Below are 19,771 nucleotides of genomic sequence, written 5' to 3'. Positions count from 1 at the left end.
TCTAAAGGGAAGTTGGGGATGCCTCTTTTATTGTAATGCTGTCTCTGCACAAGAACAGCCAAATGTAACAAATCGGCCAGCTCATTAATGTAACAACTCAGCCAGCTTACATTCCTCATGCCACTTAGTCTGGAAAATCCCCGCATTTCTACCGCACCTGTGAAAATGTTTATTAATTAGCACACAGAAGTCTAAAATACCGAATGCTGTATTTTCCCTCCTGGATTTTTTTACCGCAAAGCCTTTTATGAATCGAGGCCAAAGGCCCGGTTCACACTTGCGTATTGATGAAATATTTACCGGTGGCACGGGTCCGTTCCGGTCTGTTATGAGAACATCCGTTCGCCATCAGGAGGCCATCAGGATCCGGTCAGGTCACGTTCAGTTTTCATCCGGATCTTCTTCCGTTCTTCATGCGTCCTGGATCCGTTTCCGTTTTCAAAGAGGGGCCTGGAAGGTCTGGAAAAGCGCTGGAGTCCTTCTTGGGGAAAGCCTGCTGTGCGGACATCATCCTCCTCGTCCCGCGGGGTCCTGCATCTGGATGGTCGGGTCCTTCCATCCTCCGCTGTGTTCTGGGGTGGCTGTGGAGAGGCTGGAGGCTGTCCGGTGCTGGGTACATTCACATGGCCGCCTGTACCATAGAGAACCCCACAGGAAGTGGGGTAGGACGTCCGGCTTTCATCCGGAAGTGTGCTGTGCACTTCCGTTTCCCCTCAGTTCCTGTTGTGCTGGATTTCTTGTCCGGATCCAGTCCGGCGGAGGTGGACGGAGGACCGGTCCGGAAAATTGGAGCATGTTGGAAAATTCCGGACCACAGACCGCATCCGGAGGAACGGACGAGTGCGCACGGGTCCATTGATTAACAATGGACCCTTAATCGTCCGTTCCGTTTGCGGACTTTGCGGTCCTGCTGCGGTCCGCAAATAAACGCCAATGTGAACCGGGCCAAAGTGTGACAGCTCAGTTCCAGCATGCTGCTAATGTTTACCTTCCTTTGTGAGCTGCAATTAGTAAACAAAGGATGAGATATCCCATCTTTGGATGCAGACAGAAGATGCCCACTGAAAAAGAAAGTGCTGTGTTTCTGTTTGTATGCTGTTCTGCTACCAATTTTTTTTTGTGGTAATACGTTTTATGGTGTAAATAATATTTTAGAGCAGAGAAGCAATGCTGAGTTTCTTATCCCTTTAAACAACCAACCAGCCTTCCATTGCTTCCACTCATGGATAGATCAGCACTGAAGTAAACCGAGGTATGTCTGATTTTCCTGGCACATCCGACAATGTCGCTGGCCAGAACAAACCACCACATATCACATTTCCAAAGCAGTTGTACCTAGACACACTCCAGAGCGTTACAAATCAATGATGAAATACAATTACTTAGATGCTCACTCTGCCTGAATGAAAACCCAATGCATCCAAATTAATATAACATACTAAACTCCTCACATTGAGTCAGGTCGCTTCAGTGCCAGCTCCGCATTGCTCAGCACCTGACTTGGGAGCCGCCATAGACCCTAATGTTAATTACAGCTATAGCGGCGCAGGGGGAAAACACTAAAAGCTCTGTAATTCAGATGCCGGCAATAGTCGAACGCCGAATTACGCCACTGATGGAGTAGGCTGGGTAATCAGTGGGGGAATATATTAGTTATATTCCCCTAGATTACCTTGTGCAGGGAGAGCCGTCTCTCTGCTTCTCCCTGCACCCAAGATGCATTTGCCAGGAACATACGTATTCCCTCATACAGTATGTCCTGCTCTTACTCCTTTTTTTTTTCTTCTTCTTTTGCTTTTCAGTTTTCTTTTATGTGATACTCTAGCCTTAGGGCTATTGCCAACTAGAGCACTTTTGATTAAAACGCTAGACTAATGAAATTTAATGGAGGTGAGCCCACAGAAGTGATTCACCGAAATAGCAATCGCCCTGCATGCAGCATTTTCGGAGTGATTTAATAGGGAAAAACAGGGTCCAAAATTGCTTTCCTCTAAATCTCTCCACTTTGAAGTTGCAAAACCGTTCTCAGCAAGTGGGTGCCTAGCCTTACAGCAATTTTTTGTAAGAGTGCCCTTTTGCGAGCAGTTCATTAATACCTTAGAAGGAGTTAGTACCGTGTACATTAAAGAGGACCTAAACTCTTCCACAGGAGAGAAGGAAAACACAGAGAAACCCACCCTGTGTGTATTTAGAGACAACAGCCTAATTCTCCCTTATCTGGAAGTAATGAGACACTGTAATTTGAGCTGTTAGCTCTGTGATATGCTGCAGGTGTGCCGTTCAGACAGGCTGTACGTAAACACAGGAGTTTAACCTTGTATGTGCTCCCAGCAAACCAGGAAGTAACTACAGTGCAGCAACTCTGAAGGAGCTTTATAAAAAGGACATTTTTTTGTGTAAAGGTTATTATGCTGTTTTTTATCTTTTAGAGCAGAGAGGAAGACCTGGGTTTAGGTCCGCTTTAAGTAGTGCAATATTGGTAAATTTACTGGCAATCCTCTAGTGGTTTTCTCCACTTTTTGAATGTACGCATATTACGATATTAAAAGGGACAGCACTACGTTTTTATTTTACACACGTCTGATGTCAGTTCAGGTACTCTTTCTGTACTCACACTTTGTACTTCTGAAGGGAGATGAAGCCCATTGCGTTTTCCAATCTGAACAGACTTTTCCAAATATCTACTGACTTCTGGGTGCAGCTGGTCCAAGTCTTGGGTTTGCTATGAATATTTACCACACAAAGTTATTTTTACATAACACAGAAGAAAACACCTTTCAAAAATGTAACTAATGCCTCTCCTTCTGTTGTGATGTGTGTCAAAAACAAACAAGTGCTGACAACACAACTTGTGACAGGAACGCAGGTACATTACCAAAAGAAAAGGAGCCGAGTCCATTACTATAATTATTATTATATTATAATAGAATGATAAATAATTCACTGATGTGCAAACACTAAAATATATCAGAACAAAAAAAAACTATATGTGATATAGAGGCCTGTAAAACAACAAGGGCAAAAGGCTGCTCAGCAGAAAAGTGGTAATATTCCTCTAGAAATAATGGCACTTTTCCCATTGGCAGATTCATAAAAGTGGCTATCAGCTGAAAGGATCACCATTTTCCACTTTACACAAAAATTAGAAACGTCACCTCTCACTAAGTGTATGATCACGAGAGCATTCACAAAGTGCGGAATAATAAATGTTATCTGCCAAAAAATATATCCTAACATGAGCAGGGACTGAGTTAGGTACTTAAACTTAAACAGTCAATAGCGGACAGCAAAACTATAACAATATATAGGATTGTCAGCTCATAGCAAGCGTATTGCCTGAGGAAGCAGGCGATTACATGCGAAACATGTCACATTTTTTGGAGTACACAATTCAAGTTTTGTAGTCCTCTTCTGGGTCCCTGTGCTACAGGTTGGAGTTCCCACTGTGCCCTCCTGTGTCCCTGTCCACCGCAACGCACGCACGGGATGCACAATGCATGCTGGGAGATGTAGTTCATTGATGTGGTTACATCTCCTGGCCAGGAAACATAATCCCATCAATGAAAACTACATCTCCCAGCATGCATTGCACACCCCTAGCATGCATTGTGATGGCCGGGGACACAGGAGGCCACAGCGGGAACTCCAAACTGCGGTTCTGTGGCACAGGGACACCGAAAATGGAGGCCTCCCGTAGGTAAGTAAATGTCGACAAAAGTCCACACAATTAACGAAACTCCCTTAGGGAGAGGTTTGTTCAAGAAGTTTTAAAAAGTTCCCTTTAAGGTCTTGTTTTCACTAATGCCTCTTTGCATTTTGCCACAAGTAGATTTGTCGGCCATGTTAATCAGTGGACTGGTCCACATTTATTGTGGTTTTTGTTTGCCTGCAGATAAAACTGACCTTCATGCCCAGAGTTTCTTTTAATTAAATTGTGGCGATGTGGAAAACATGCACATTTTCTGATATACAGAGATGCCCAACTCCAGTCTTCGAGTGCCATATCATGCCAGTGTTCAGGATGGACTGAAAAATAGCAAATGTGTTCTACTTGATGAACCTAAACTGATTCAGTTCCATGTGTGAGGACCTCGTCCCTTGAGGACTGGAATTGGGAATCCATGCGGTATACGAACATGCATGGTGTGCAAAAAACTGTGAGTAGAAGAATGTGTACGGGAATGCCGTTCAGGTGGGTATGAGGCTTACCTCTACAAACAGTGTTCTTGCAGGAGACAGTAAGGTCATTGCTGAATGCATGCATGGGGTATTTGTGTAGTAGGTGTATAATGTAACATTACCTATTTTCCAATTAACTTTTACAATAAAAACCAATACTTACATGAAAATGGAGAATTCGTTTGAAGATATCTTGTCTCATGGTCATCTCAACATCGAAGTCTGACAGTTTTTTATCAGCTAGTGTGCTGGCTGAGCGCACTTCCCTACAAGGGGACACATGCTGAGGGAAATCTAACATGCTTCTTTCCACTGTCAACAGATAAATTATAAAGCCATAATTAGGTCATTACTAGACACAGTATGCTTCGTTAGCTGAAGAATGAACTGCACTGTCCATGCCAGCCAAACACCTTTCATCTTTTACCTTCTAATCTCCTCTAAAAACAGAAAGGCAAGACAAATGAACCTGAAGACATGTCAGATAACATGTCAGCTAATGTCCTCCTTTGCTGTACCTGTTTTGAATGCATGTTGTGTATTTTAGTCCACAATTGTGGAGCTCTGCACATCTATTGCAGGTAGTCAATTCGCGTGCAGCCTCTGTTTGGAAGCGCTGCCAATGTCTCCTGCTGTACAAAACTCATGTAAGTATACTTATGGCTAGCTGCATCCATGTGCATCAATTTGCATTCAAATTATAGATTAGGACTAGTACATGATTTGCATCTGATTTGCATTCAAGGCATGTATTTAGCCCTGTGGGGCTCTGCATGCCTCTGTTTGTCTACAATTCAGTTGCAGCCTATGAGCGCTGTCATTTGTTTGATGTCTGTTTGAGAGATAATGGAAAGGTATGTAGGTATGACTCAATTAATGCAAGTCTTTTGGCTAGAGGAAGGTGTTAGCACACAAATGGGTAGAATCACAAAGCCTTTCTCTTGAATTAGTTCACCTTATTTATTTTTCATAACAGTGGCCAAGTCTTGTGGCGGTCTCCCACCCTGCACTGCCACTGATGCACACTTGAGCAGATATAAGAAAGGCACAGTAAGTGCATCCGCTAAGCACCCGTCCAAAGCAAATCACTACTCACGTGTCCCACGGCCACTCGGTCCGTCTGTACTCCGGAGGCCGGCAGGAGCATGGGGCTCTCCATAGGATGCAATAGACCAATTCTCCCTAGCAACAGGAAGAATTTTTTTTGGTCCACCATGAAAGCATTAAGAATTCTCCCTGTTTCTGTGGATTCCCATTGGTCTTTTGCAGCCCAATGGAGATCTGCATGCTTCTGCCAGCCACTGGGCTATGTACAGGAACCGAGTGGCGGCAATCGGTGGTGGCCCAGGGCAAATGTATTACCCTCTTAGGCTATATATGGGGAATGCATCCACCTGCCCGGGATTATCGTGGACTGCACTTCTGTGCAGTCTGCTTACTGAAACGGATCCCGCGGATCCATTGCAGAATGACAAATGTGAATGGCTCCAATTAATAAAATAGCTGTTCACTGTCAGTTTAGTGATGAGCAGAGAACGGACAAAAAATGTCTGTTGTACGCTCAAGTGGGAACACAACCTTAGAGTGGAGCACATGCCTTGTCCACGCCAAGTGTCTTTGTGGATCGCACTCCTGTATGGCTGTGCACAGCAGCCATGGCTGAGGAAATCTTAAGTATGTATGGTTCGGTACGCATGCCTAGTATGCTCCAGGCAGCGGCTGCTACACACAGCTATGTGGGAGCAATGCAAATCCAGAACGTTGGCTACAGCCTTTTTAGCCTCAGGTTTTCTGTAAGGTCGCCATATGCATAATTATTTTTCCAGATAATTTGATCACTTGGACTGAATGTGGAAATCTATTGCCCTCAGCAACTTTTGATCAATTTGGCCAAATTGGGAAAGTGTGATTTGAAATGTTGGAAGATCTCCACTGAATGAGCTGATAGCGGCAAGGGGTTGACAGCTGCATGGCGTTGTATTTCATACAATGGTTTTATTGGTTCTTTATTAGATTTCTACTGAAGGGTAACAGAGATCGAGTTGGCAAGGTGAAAGAGAACCTACCAGGGCAGTGGAGTTAAGGAGTCGGAGCAATTTTGGGTACCTGGATTCGGAGTCGGTGGTTTCATAAACTGAGGAGTTGGAAATCGGATGATTTTTGTCCCAACTCCACAGCCCTGGTAAGAATTAGACTAAGGAGTCGGAGTCACGGAGTCAGAGCAATTTGGGGTACCTGAAGTCAGTGGATTCATAAACTGAGGAGTCAGAGTCTGATGATTTTTGTACTGACTCCACAACCCTGGAACCTATCACTCCAATGACTATTGATTTCCCACTAAGTCACTGTTCACCTGTGTATAGCTATTTTAACCTCTTGTTTTCTCCCATAAATTGACAGAAGATGACTTTTTCTAGAATGCAGTCTTTTAAGTATATGGCCTTCTCCCTTGCTATTTACTATTATTGCTGTATTTACTGATAAACAGCCATTATACTTATGTTTTATATTTTCTGTAATATGCACTAAAAATCATAATAATCTCATACTTCCAGCTATGTATGTTTTTTCCATAGACAAAAATCTCATCACACATCTTATGCTGGGAATACATGGTTCGTTTTTGAGCTATTTAGATGGCTCGATGGATAATTTCCGACATGTTCGATTTCCAGCCCGATCGTTCCGCTGCTCGATTCCGCATTGAACGCAATGGAAAAAGATAAGAAAAACGGAAGATAGAATCGCCTGTGGAATCGAGCAATCGGGAGAATCGAGCGGCAAAAACGAACCGTGTATTCACAGCATAAGGCTAACTTCAGATTCCACCAGCAAGTATGGTCATACAGGGAAAATAGGCTGGGTGACTTCTTTTTGGTTGACCTAATTGAAATAACATAATTTCTGTTTTATACTAGTTCTACCCATCCTGTGTAAGAGCATTAGAAAATGAAGCCAGCGCTCACCACATGGGCTGCATTTGAATGACTTATCACCTCATGTGCATACAGCTCAAATACACACTCAGCAATCAGATGCAAAACATATACATAACTAAATACTTACCATGCAAACAGGAAAGCACAATGGGAGCTGCTAGCCTGGTAGTTACAAATTTATGGAAACAAAATATGGGTAAAAGGCTGCGCATCCCTGACCTAATACTACAGTTAAATGGTTAATCGCTGTGGCGTACACCGCCCCTCCTGTTTTGCATCTGTTTGATTGCTGAGTGTGTATTTGAACTGTATAAGTGTTGCACATGAGGTGATAAGTCATTCAAATGCAGCTCATGTGGTGAGCGCTGGCTTCATTTTCTGCTGTCCATATTAAATGTAAGTTACACATTTCTGCTTAGCTGCTGCCAGGGTTAGGACATATGCTTTTAACTTAGGTCAGATAGTGTAGGACATTTGCTCCGGAGAATTATCTTAACGTTGGTGCAGATGTCCAGTAAATTGTATTTTGCATGCAAACTATAATCGAAGCTAAACTTTCTCCATAAACCAGTATTGCATTGTTTGGATGCGGGCATGCATTTTAGTCCAGAAGGGGCGGTGTACGCCACAGCGATTAACCATTGAACTGTAGTATTAGGTCAGGGATGCGCAGCCTTCTACCCATATTTTGTGTAAGAGCATTACCTGCATACTCGAGTTCTAGGTCCACCAATACTTTTATGGTATTCTCATATGTGACTTTCTCAACATCCAATCCGCCAACAGCATCATAAACACTCTTTGTCTTTGCAATGAGCTCCTCTGTCCGGTTCTGAATAGTCTCTGGTGACAAGTCCCACCTTAGAAGGTTCCCTTTGGCTGCCAGGCTTGATGCCATTCTCAGGGTTTTGGGAAGGTCTGAGCCCATCGTCATTTTGAGAAATATTTTGCTGCTGCTGCGCAACCTGAAAATAAAATAGGAAACAATCATTTTACCAGAGATTCTAGCTTAAGCCATGGAATGGAAGTGTAAAAAAACAAAAAAATCATTTTAATTTATGGGTCTTCTTGCAACCCCTGGAGTCAACTGGTGCCTCCGCCGTCCTTTCGATACACTCCAGTCAGCAGAAGCGCCCCCCTCAAAGCTGGCTGGCCACGTGCCTCCTCATTGCGTCCCCATGCAGGGCAGCGTTCTACGCATGTGCAGTACAGGATAATCGCTACTGTGCATGTGCAGAACGCTCCCTCCAAGACAACGATCAGAATGTGAGCGGCTCAGTGGCCGTGCATGCGCAGTAGCCTGCGACTGACCATGACCGGCCAGCTTTAAGGGGGGGGTCGCTCCTGCTGAGTCCTGATTAGAAGGTCACGGAAGGACAGGCAGGCACAGGATGACTGTGGGAGGCCTCAAGAAGCCCCAGTTAAGTTGAACTATTTTTTTTTACATTTAAGTATCCCTTCAAAGTGAACATTAGATTCGGAGGAGGACTTACAAGAGTGGTGCACAATGGAGCAGGACGGAGTGGGTGGGATGAGTAGGAGAACAATGTCCTCAGCCTGCACTTGGGAGAGTCAATCTGCAGTCCAATCTCTCACCAGTGCATCAAGGGGGATCGTGGGACATTGAACACATGCTAGATTCTTGTTAGGGGCAGCCCCTTGGCCAAAGGCCGTGGATTTTGCTGTGATTTATGGGGGATTGCAGAGTGCAGGGGGACCTTAGGGGGGTTTGGTATAGCAACAGAGGCTGGGCTGTATAGGCAGATCCAGCCTCTGTATGCAGATAACATTCTTTAAACACACCTCGGGTTCTCTTTAACTAATGTACAGAAGAAAACATGGACAACCCAGCATGCCCTGCAACTTCCTTTTTGCGGCAACGTACCAAATAAGAGTCAGGTAAACTGGGGAATGATCATTTATAAACAGGAAATGTAATAGAGATTTTAACTTTTGGATTTCCTGGTTAGCATCCTCATTACTTGTTTACCAGATAAAAATAAAGAATTGATTTTTGATTTTATGCCCGATAGTTACATTTTATACTTAAAGAGGAACCAAGCTAAAAAAGAGCTTTGAATGTATTGCATCCACAGCATAATAAATAGAAAGTACAACAATACTAACTAGCTAAACCTCACCAACAATTGAAAATTTCTGATAAGTGGCTTCCTGTATCAAATTCAGGCTACCATCATCTTGAAATCGCAAAAGCAACACATAAAACGAGTGCAATTTTCTGTGGTTTTTTTGTGCATTTATGATTCTTGGAGAGAAGCTCCCAATAGCACTTACGATTTCGGAATCCTGAAAGTCACATCGGTATGAGAGATGAGGGGAGAGGCTACATTACCTAATGAGGTGATAGGAGGGGAACTTTTAAAAAAAATAATATATGTAAGGGGGGTATTAGTAATGACCCCACATTTTATCCGGTATCAGTGGTAAGACTGTACAAGATGCACAAATAAGACCGTGTGGTGTCAAAGCATCCAGGCAAGAGACAATGAGGGCACAGCTCCCTTTATGCAATCCTCAGCCAACATCCCAGCATATCCCAATCCCTACAAACTTGAACACTGCCCCCCCCCCCCCCTTCACAGGCACCTGTGTTCTATTATTAATGATGTCATCATTCAGCATGCTCCCCCTTACTCTACTCCCATTCACATGCATGCAAGCAGAACACCAGCTGTTGAAAGAATCATTGTAACGTGTCTGCTGTCTCGGTTATGTATGTTGCCATTGCTCTTTCCCCAGTAGTGTGAATGAACAGTGGCGTGTCAGGCCTCATCACCAGCTGTCCGCATGCCGGGCACAGCTCATCTAATGCACCATAGTGGCAGCAGCCTCCCTTACCATGCATACCTGCAGCAGAGCAGTCTGTGGAGTGAATAGAGCAGCCTGTATCACAGAGGGAGGTGCCTGGCTGACAATCAGAAAACCTCAGTCACAATAGGTCCTCTGTGAACATGTCCCTCCCCGCCACTATCCCACCAGCTACATCCATTAACCTTTCCCTTACCATGCTTCTGGATAAGTGTGTGCAGCATCCTCTGCTGTCACTAGCGCATTACACAGCCTGGTCTTCTGTGTTCATACTCTCATATAAACTCGTATTTCCTAATTACTGGTGTATAGCTATTGCAGAGCCAGGGTGGTATGCAGTGACTTGTCAGCTGTAATCTGATCTTTTCTGCCTCAGGCTGGCCATTCATACATCAAATCTTATGCCTCATGTGAATGTTTTGGGAAAACAATGTATACAGTAGTATAATCTTGTTATAGTACTCTAAGGGACCAGGAAAAGTGGTTTACTATATGAGAAGTTTACTATATCAGAAATTGTCCTATAAATGGCCCAGCATGCCCTGGTACATTCTCTGTTGCAGAGAAGCAACTATGTCCTCCTATTGGAGGTACAGTACAAGCACTTGCACATTTGGTGGGCTACAAGGTTAAGTATACCTAAGGGCTGCATAGCCAGGCTGGACAAATTGCTGGTACAGTATCCAGGGCTTCTTAAGAGCTGCATAGAGGCAGCCACTGAGCAGCTCCGATACCTTAGCGGGCAGGACTTGCAGCACATGTCCTGAAAAACTTTCTGTTCACACTTGGGCCATTCATGAAGCCATCTTCAAAATACAGCCAATCATGATTAGCCACTTGCATTTGTAATGAGTAACCCTAACTCACTTGCAAACATCCTAAAGAGAGCAGCCGACCCTGAGTTTCACACTGACATATGACGCGTGCACCTCCCACTGGTTACTATATCCAGTCAGTGTCCTGTAGGGTGCAGTGTTCCCCAACCCTGTCCTCAAGGCCCACCAACACTTCATGTTTTGTATAAAGCCACACAGGTAATTAGCTCTGCTGTAACACTAATTACCCCACCTGTGAATGTTTGTGGTTTCCTGCAAAACATGTGCTGTTGGTGGGCCTTGAGGACAAGGTTAGGGAAATCTGAGTGTAGGGGGCCCAAAAACGTTTACTATAACAAAAGTTTTATTATATCCAGGTTTACTATATCAGGTGTTGCTCCCATAGACTTATAATGGAGATTGGCCCGGGACCTGGAGTGGTAGTTTACTGTACCCAAGTTTATTATAACGAGATTACACTGTATACCAACATGGTTGTTGTGACTTTTTCTTTACAGTTGTGTTCTGAGGCTGGGTACACACTTAGCAGTGCAGGAAAGGTTGCGTTTTCTGTCATGTGCATATTTATTGTGTTTTACATGCATTCTCTGTGCATTTGCATTTTCTTCCCGCACACGCCTTTTTTCATGCGTTTTGCATGCATTTTTCATGAGTGTTTTATGCAAATCACTAGGAAGTCAACAAGAAGCGAAAATGCATCAGAAAACATAGGTTTTTGTTTTTTTTACAAAAACTCGCCTACAAAACGCAATACATTGCGTCACCATTGACTTTCAATATGTGCGTTTTTATGCGTTTTTGAAAATATGCAAAAAAACAGCTTTTTAAAAACGCATATTAAAAAAAGCATACACATGCGTATTTGCATGTGTCCCATTGACTTAACAATATACACGTTAACGATGCGTTTTACACAACGCTAGCGTTTCTGCTTAGTGTGTTCCCTGCCTCAAGCGGACCCAAGCAAAAAATGATCATGTCTTGCACAGTAATTAACATCAAATTTTAATGTGAAGTTTCTTCTTAAAGAGGACCTTTAACCAAGGATTGAACGTCTTTTCAATCAGTAGCTAATACCCCCTTTCTCCAAATAATCTTTACCTTTTCTCAAATAGATCCACGGGGGGGATTTGATGGGGGGTATGTGTGTCTAATATTATAGTTAAACCCCTGCCACCGTGTGATGTCATGACCATAGTCCTGGCAGTCTGCTGTCTGTGAACCTTGTTGCATTGTAGGAAATAACAGTTTTTTCCAGATGCCAAGCAAACAATATCTCCCTCTGTGTATAGAACTCTCAGAAAGAAACGTTCTGTACAGATCGTCCGGCAGGACTGAAGATGTCACCACCAGTGATAAATTTCAGAAGGTAAATCAGGGAGTCCTGACAGTCTGCTGTCTGTGAACCTTGTTGCATTGTGGGAAATAACGAAATAACAGTTTTTTTCCAGCTGCCAAAGCAAGCAATATCTTCCTCTATGCATAGAACTCTCAGTAGGGAACGTTCTGTACAGATCATCCGGCAGGACTAAAGATGTCACCACCAGTGATAAATTTCAGAAGGTAAATCAGGGAGAGGAAAGATTTTACAATGGGCAAACCCTGACTAAATAATCTATAAATGAATATAGTAAAAAAAATAAGCAATTTTATTAATAGCAATAGAGTATTCGTACAATTGTATGAATTACTGTATTTTTCAGACTAAAAGACACAGCCAGGTTTAGAGGTCAAAAACCAGGGGAAAAATATATTCAACCTGGTGTGTCTATGGTCCAGGGGCGTCTTGTAGTTGTGCCCCCCCCCCCCCCAATTATTTTGTCCCCATGTATCCTCCTGTGTTCCCAGTGTCTTATCTGTCCCCCTGTGTACCCTCTGGCTGGTGTCCCATTTCATTCTATGCCTCACCGCCCCCCCCCCCCCCCCTGTGCCCCTAGTGTTTTCCTGTGTCCCATTTGCCTGAGAGGCACAGGGGGGCACCGGACATAGGAGGGCAGCTGGGACACAGGATGGCACGGGGCCAGTGAAGCAGAGACACAAGGCAGCAATGGAAGACAGAGGGGGGACTTATGGGGGGACTTATGGCGGGACACCTTCGGACCATAAGACACACTGACTTTTTACCCCCACTTTTGGGGGAGAAAAAGTGAGTCTTATGGTCCAAAAAATGATTTTCACTATAGTTCCTCTTTATATTATAAACATTCTTTTCACTACTTCCAAGGTGAAGCCCACCCCCCATGCTATTCTGCTGAAGCAAGGGATCCAGCATGATCATGTGATGCATGCTGGGACAACTACCGATACTATTCAGGCTCCCAGAATCGCAAGCGCAGAAATATTGTATGCATTTACAATTTGTTTATCAAGATAGTGTTTAGATAGCATGGTTGTATTTTATATTTAGAATGCTGATGGTGCAATATGTTCAAAGCTCTTTTTTAATTCAGTTGATCTTGAAAGTGTACCTGTAGCGAAGGAAGTGTCTCAAATGGGTCTTCACCTCAAGAGGTCATCCTCCTCCACTGGGCCTTTCCAGCGCTGCATCCTACTGCAAACCGTTGACGGCTCACACCTGCGCAGTAGCACAGACCAGGCTCAGCTTTTTCCACTGAAGCCCAAGCTGGTCCTTGCTACTGCTCAGGAGGATTCAGAGGCTTCCCTCTCCCGGGTCCTGAAAAGTTGGGTCACAGTATAGGGAACACAGGGACAACTACATTTTTATAGACATACAGGAACTGGCTGAACCAGAACCATTGATCAAGCTGTGATTTCCGTGCCCATATAAAGTTCCAGTTCAGTTCCTGGACATCAAAGTAATACTGTTAGGTCAAATTAAAAGCTCTTCTCTGAGTCACATTACAGAGTGAGCAGGGAAAGGTGGAGCACAATATTGGGGCAATGGAAAGACAAGGACGTCCTATAGGGCCACTGGGGAAGCTAAAACGCAGGTTCACACTTGGCGCTTGGAGAGCCGATTGCCCACAATTTGAGGGCAAAATCTCACCATTCAACGAGATTTTCGCTTGTGATTCCCGTTCGATAGAACGAGAATCACATAGCAATTGCCCCCGAAACCATGCATGCAGCACGTTTGCAATTGATCGAAATCGCAAACGCTGCAGTGTGAATGTATCCATAGGGATACATTAATAGCAGCATTTTGCTCATCGCTGGCGATCAGCAAAGCGCTGAAAAATCGCCCAGTGTGAACTAGCCCTGACTAGTTTCATCATAGCCAAACACTACCGTAATAAGATTGACATAGTTTGTTATCACGTCACTTTTAGAGCTCCAGGGAGATAGAACGTAGCCGCAAAAGCCGGCGACTCCAGGAGCTGCTTGCAGCGTCCGGTAAACTCATCGACCACAGCGCTTCAGTAACCGATGTGATATGAATGCTTCCATTCATTTCAAGACACAGTGGATCCCTACCGGTAAACAACGGGGGGAAATCGCCGGCAGCTATCTGAACCAGCCCATAGCTAAGCTATAACTTATTGAATTAAAAAAAAATAGTCTAAAGGGTTACCAAGTAGGAAAACTGGAAACTTGAGGACAAAGTTGAAAGTTAAGGGCACTATCTGCACGGACTTTGTATATTCTCCCTGTGTCTGTGTAGGTTTCCTCTGAGTACTACAGTTTTCTCCCACATCCCAAAAACATATAGATAAGTTAATTGGCTTTCCTCTGAAATTGGCCTTAGGCCTCTTTCACAGTGGGAAGTTAAAGTCGCATGTTATAAAAAATTATAACGCAGACTAGCGCACAGCAATACAAAGTCTGTGCGACATTCACAGTGCACACGTTGCGTTGTGTGCAACGTGTAGCAATATTTAGAAAGTGCTGCATGCTGTGCGTTTAGCAATACATTTGCTGCGTAATGTGTGTTGCACATGCTCAGTAATGTTGTTTTTTGTAATGTAATGCATGCGCCGTTTTCGTTCCATCAGTATGCGACGAAAACGGCGCACCAAGAGACACATAACGCAGTGCAAAATAACGTCCAATTTCATAACCTACATGCACTGCGTTAGGGGCACATTGTGCGACTTTAACATCGCTTCAAATGCAACGTCCCACTGTGAAAGAGGCCTTAGGCCGGGTTCACATTAGCGTTCGCTATCCGGATTTTCCGGATCTGATCCGGACCGCATACTGTACAAACGGAACGTACGTTCCGCATAGCAATGTAAAGTCTATGCGGACGTTCACACGTGTCCGTTCCGTACAGTACGGAGCCGGTTCGGTTCCGGACTCTTTTACAACATGCGCTATTTTTTGGGTCCGGCTCTCCGGGCCACGCAGCCGGACCGGAGCCGGACCTGAGCCTGACAGCACCATCAGGAACACAGAAACCAATGGGGAACGGAAGGCACAGAACACACTGCCTACAAAAACCTGACGTTCTACCCCACTTCCTATGCGTATGCAAGCGGCCATTTCGGATGGGGACACATGGGCCAAGCATGTCTGGAGCGGAGCAGCAGTGACAGACGTGCTGGAGCTGTTTGGCAGAATGTCGGAGGTGGAGGTGAGGCCTACAGCGGAGGAACCTGATTCTACAGGTGCACCAGGTGCACCTTCTGCTGACCCCAACATTTTTTTTTTAAATTTCGCTATTTTTTGCCCACGGATCCGGATGGCAGCCTGATGCATGCCTGATACAAACGGACCGGATCCGGATCGGAACCGTACGGTTCTGATCAGGATCAGGTCAGGATCCGATCAGGATCCGGTCCGTTTACTTGCCAAAACGCAAGTGTGAACGGGGCCTAAGACTTCGATACATACACTGCATGAGTAAAGTGGCAAGACAATATATACTTTGTACAGCGGTGTGGAAGATTTTGGCGCCATATAAATACTAAATAATAATAGGTTTCCAGTATACCCATGGTGTGTTACAGAGTGGGTTTATGCTTGATCATCTTCCGGAACATTTTTTTAAATAGGATGGCAGCCGACTAATGGACAAGTCTGTTAAAAATTTTAATGGATGATTTGTTGCAATGCTATTATGACATTTCCGTACCTCTGTCCAGTGTCTATAAAAACCATGCAGAACGGAACTTTGCAATTCTTTTTTTCAGAATGGAGCCAATGAATATGTTTCAAACAGATATGTGCGAATCATGGGTCCTGTTAATTACAATACATCTGCAAATTTGTCCACTGGCCTCCTCTTTGGAAACCTGTTATATGAAAACCTAGCCCAGGCATTCCTGGGGCTCTCCATAGTGTGTTTCACATTTTTTGTGCCCCAGCCTTCTTAATACTACCCTATTCCATACCCCCCAACTGTCCCGTTTTCGTCGGGATTCTCCCGATTTGGGGGGGCCCTCGGGGGGGCCCTCCCGCTATCCCAGGCCTCTTGAATCCCGACGGCTGGGCAGAGGATGGAGGCGGAAAAACTGATTGAGGCTCCAGCCGCGGTAATGAGGGATGCGGGAGCCGGCTTCATTACTTCCTCCCTCCCTCCCTCTCTGAATGCCCCCCTGATGTATGCCTGTGTGCCCCCCCTCCCCTCCCTGAGGGCAGAGTGAGCGCAGCGGAGCGGGCAGTCGGGTCCTCTTACCGCTGATGCACGCGTACACTGTCTCTGGCATCGGACTTCCATGTGCTTCCTGTTTACTATGACGTCACAGGAAGCACATGGAGGTCCGATGCCAGACAGTGTACGCGTGCATCAGCAGTAAGAGGACCCGACTGCCCGCTCCGCTGCGCTCACTCTGCCTACAGGGAGGGGAGGGGAGGGAGGCACACGGGCATACATCAGGGGGGCATTCATAGAGGGAGGGAGGGAGGGAGGAAGTAATGAAGCCGGCTCCCGCATCCCTCAGTACCGCGGCTGGAGCCTCGATCAGTTTTTCCGCCTCCATTCTCTGCCCAGGCACCCCCCCCCCACACACACACACACACACACACACACAAGTGGTACCCTCCTCTTCACCCACGGGCATTCTCCCCACCCCCTCCACTGACAACCCCCCTACCCACCAAGTGTCAGTGTACCCTGGCCCCAGGCCCCTGCACCCAGGCCCCCTGCCCCAGGCCCCTGCACCCTTCCCCAGGCACCCTGCCCCTGGCCCCTGCACGCTTCAACAGGCACCCTGCACCCTTCCCCAGGCACCCTGTCCCTGCACCAGGCAACCTGCCCCTGCTCCCTGCACCAGGCAACCTATCCCTGCACCCTGCAACCTGTCCCTGCACCCTGCTCCAGGCACCCAGTCCCTGCACCCTGCTCCAGGCACCCAGTCCCTGCATCCTGCCCCAGACACCCTGGCCCCTGCACCCTTCCCCAGGCACCCTGTCCCTACCCCAGGCACCCTGTCCCTGCACCCAGTCCCAGCATCCTGCTCCAGGCACCCTGTCGACACCCTCCTCCTTCCCACTGACACCCTCCTCCTACCCACTGACACCTTCCTCCCCCACCCACTAGCACCCTCATTTACACCCAGTGTCACCCTCTCCCAACCACTGGCACTCTCCCCCGCACACTTCCTCCCATGGTCACCCTCTTGCAAAAGTAGGGGTGTGGCTTAAGGCCGCACAGAGGGCGTGGCTTAAGTGTCCCTCTTTCACATCTTCAAAAGTTGGGAGGTATGCTATTACTATGCAAAGAATAAGATTTTGAGCTGCTTTGGGAAACAGATAGTGGCATGAATATGTGCTCTGTAGAATACTGAGGGAGATGCCAGTGCCATAGAAATGAATACTTAACTAATAATGACATGATAGAGAGTTCAAGTTAATACTTTGCCTCACAGGCACAGCACAGGTTAATGAAGACAGTGCTGAGGGAAGGAGGGAGGAAGAGAATGAAGTATCTGCCATTGATGCTGTATAGGTTACTGACCTGAGACAGCACTGCAGCACCCTGACAATCATCCTGATATTCTGCCCACGTGCTCCTCCAGCTCCCCGGACATAAACACATGACCTTCCGTGCTGAGCCCCGCCCCTTCCCTGTGCTCAGGGCTGGCTGAGAGGAGATAATGCATCCTGCAGCATACTGATATCTCCACCTGGCGCCTTCTATATGACTACTGTATGCTTCTGTGAAGATAAACTGGCCACGGCAGCTGGAACCCTCCTAACTACAGCACGGCTACTAGACTTTAGAATAGGGAAGGAATGATTGCCATTCCAGGTGACTGATATGTTCAGAGCCTCCCTATTATTCCCATTCCCAACAGATCTGACTCTGAGACGTTTACATGATTTGAGTTTACTAAACTGTATTTATTTGGAGCTATAAGGATAGAAATACAGAAGTTGCCTCAACTTCCAGAGCTTATGCTAATTTTTGTTGTTGATTTTAGCAAACTCAATATTCGTCAGTTGAGGGGACCTAGTATTATTTATATAGTGCCTATAGAGTCGGAGTCGGGGCAATTTTGGGCACTTGGAGTCGGAGTAATTGATTTCATAAACTGAGGAGTCGGATGATTTTTGTACAAAATCCACAGCCCTGTTAAGTATTAGACTATGGAGTCGAGGAGTCTAAATCGGGGCAATTTTGGGCACCCGGAGTTGGAGTCGGAATCGTGGTTTCATAAACTGAGGAGTTGGAGTTGGAAGATTTTTGTACCGACTCCACACAGCCCTGCATTTTCCGCAGCGCTGCACAGAGTATATAGTCTGGTCACTTAACTGTCCCTCATGCTGGGCATACACGGGTCGACGGGCCCTTATCAATCGAGCCGCTCATGGCTCGATTGATAATTTCCGACGTGCCTGATCACGCGGAGGATCCATTCCACGCTCGATCCCCGTGGGCGGAAAATAGAAGACAAACGAAAGGAATAAAAAGGAAGGTATATAAATGCCCGTGGGGGCGAGCAGGAATCGATCCGGTCGCCCGCAAGGACGCGGCGGGAGTCGATCGCTAATCGATAGAGATGGAAAGTTCGGATCTTTTCAATGATCCGGATGATTCAAATCGGATCATTGAAAAGATCCGGATCTTTGATCCAACATAGCAAAGAAATGAACAGCGCTACTTAAAAACAGATGAGTGCTTACCTGCAAAAAAGTGCACACCCCACTCATGGGATTCAAATACACAATGAGCATACACATGACCTGTCTACCACTTGGAGGATGTTTTTACTACCGGAGCATTCGGGGGTGAAATGAATAGCAGGACAGGTCTTTCCCTGCTGTGGACAGGAGAAGGGGAGGGGGGTGGACACACAGAGAAGAGGAGAAGATGGACAGAGGGCAGGGAGTGGACAGAGACGGGAGGAGGGACGAGCAGGGAGGAGAAATGTTTGCACACAATACCCACATGCCGCAATCATATGCTTTATATGTATTTCACCTATATGCTCATCTGTGTACTTTGAATGCAAACGTCGCACAGTGAAAGAAAGCATTCCCAGAAGTAAAGTGCAGCTGTTTAGAGTGAGTGCAGGAGGATCATATTACGCTGCGATCACAGTGCCTGCAAAGTTACTGAGCTGTGCTGAGCTGATCCAAAAGCTTCCAATGTGTTCACTGTGCACAACTACGGAACAGACAGCCTATAATGAGCAGCACATGATAGCCAGTATGTGTGCTCTACACATATCTGGCAGTGGCACCCATGTCCCCTCTCTCTCATCTACCTGTGGCTGTGCAAGGCTGCCTCCCCTTCAACAGAGCGATGCATCTCTGCTCTGCTTCCAGGACCCCGCTGCTCGCTGAGAGGGGGCGTGTCGCTCCTGGCCCCGCCCCTTTTGCGATCCGAATCACTCATTTTGATGATTCGGATGATTCGACTCACAAAATAGATTCGGATCAAAGATCCGAATCGTTCATGATCCGGACAACACTACTAATCGAGCCGCCGGGTCGACGCGTGTATGCCCAGCATCAGAGGGGCTCACAATCTCGTCCTTACGAGAGTCATATTAACTTATCAAACCAATTAACTTATCTGTTTGTTTTTGGGAACTGGGAGAAAAGCAGAGTGCCCATGCAGACACAGGGAGAACATACAAA

At 45.9% G+C, this 19,771-nt stretch overlaps 2 protein-coding genes across 3 annotated transcripts in view; one reads left to right on the top strand and one right to left on the bottom strand.

The window, feature by feature from the left end:
* The window catches only part of NLN (neurolysin), a 119,219-nt gene extending 101,514 nt beyond the window's left edge, over window positions 1-17,705 (bottom strand). The window contains exons 1-4 of one of the 2 annotated variants that reach the window (XM_068249923.1): window positions 17,643-17,705; window positions 7,824-8,083; window positions 4,343-4,491; window positions 2,615-2,722 (exon numbers count right to left, since the gene is read on the bottom strand). In XM_068249923.1, the coding sequence (XP_068106024.1) occupies window positions 2,615-2,722; window positions 4,343-4,491; window positions 7,824-8,083; window positions 17,643-17,674 (549 nt within the window). In that variant the 5' untranslated portion in view covers window positions 17,675-17,705. Of the gene's footprint in view, window positions 1-2,614; window positions 2,723-4,342; window positions 4,492-7,823; window positions 8,084-9,986; window positions 10,018-17,642 lie in introns of those variants that run through there. The other variant, XM_068249932.1, reaches the window with a different exon arrangement.
* A 57-nt stretch (window positions 17,706-17,762) lies between these two features.
* The window catches only part of SGTB (small glutamine rich tetratricopeptide repeat co-chaperone beta), a 63,652-nt gene continuing 61,643 nt past the window's right edge, over window positions 17,763-19,771 (top strand). The window contains exon 1 of the mRNA XM_068271783.1: window positions 17,763-17,936. The gene's annotated coding sequence lies outside the window, so the exon portion shown is untranslated. The remainder of the gene's footprint in view (window positions 17,937-19,771) is intronic.

The sequence above is a fragment of the Hyperolius riggenbachi genome, chromosome 1 (genome assembly GCF_040937935.1).
Source record: "Hyperolius riggenbachi isolate aHypRig1 chromosome 1, aHypRig1.pri, whole genome shotgun sequence".
In the NCBI taxonomy this organism is placed as follows: domain Eukaryota; kingdom Metazoa; phylum Chordata; class Amphibia; order Anura; family Hyperoliidae; genus Hyperolius; species Hyperolius riggenbachi.
The sequence above is the reverse complement of the archived record's forward strand: the minus strand, read 5'-3'. Positions and strand labels throughout refer to the sequence as shown.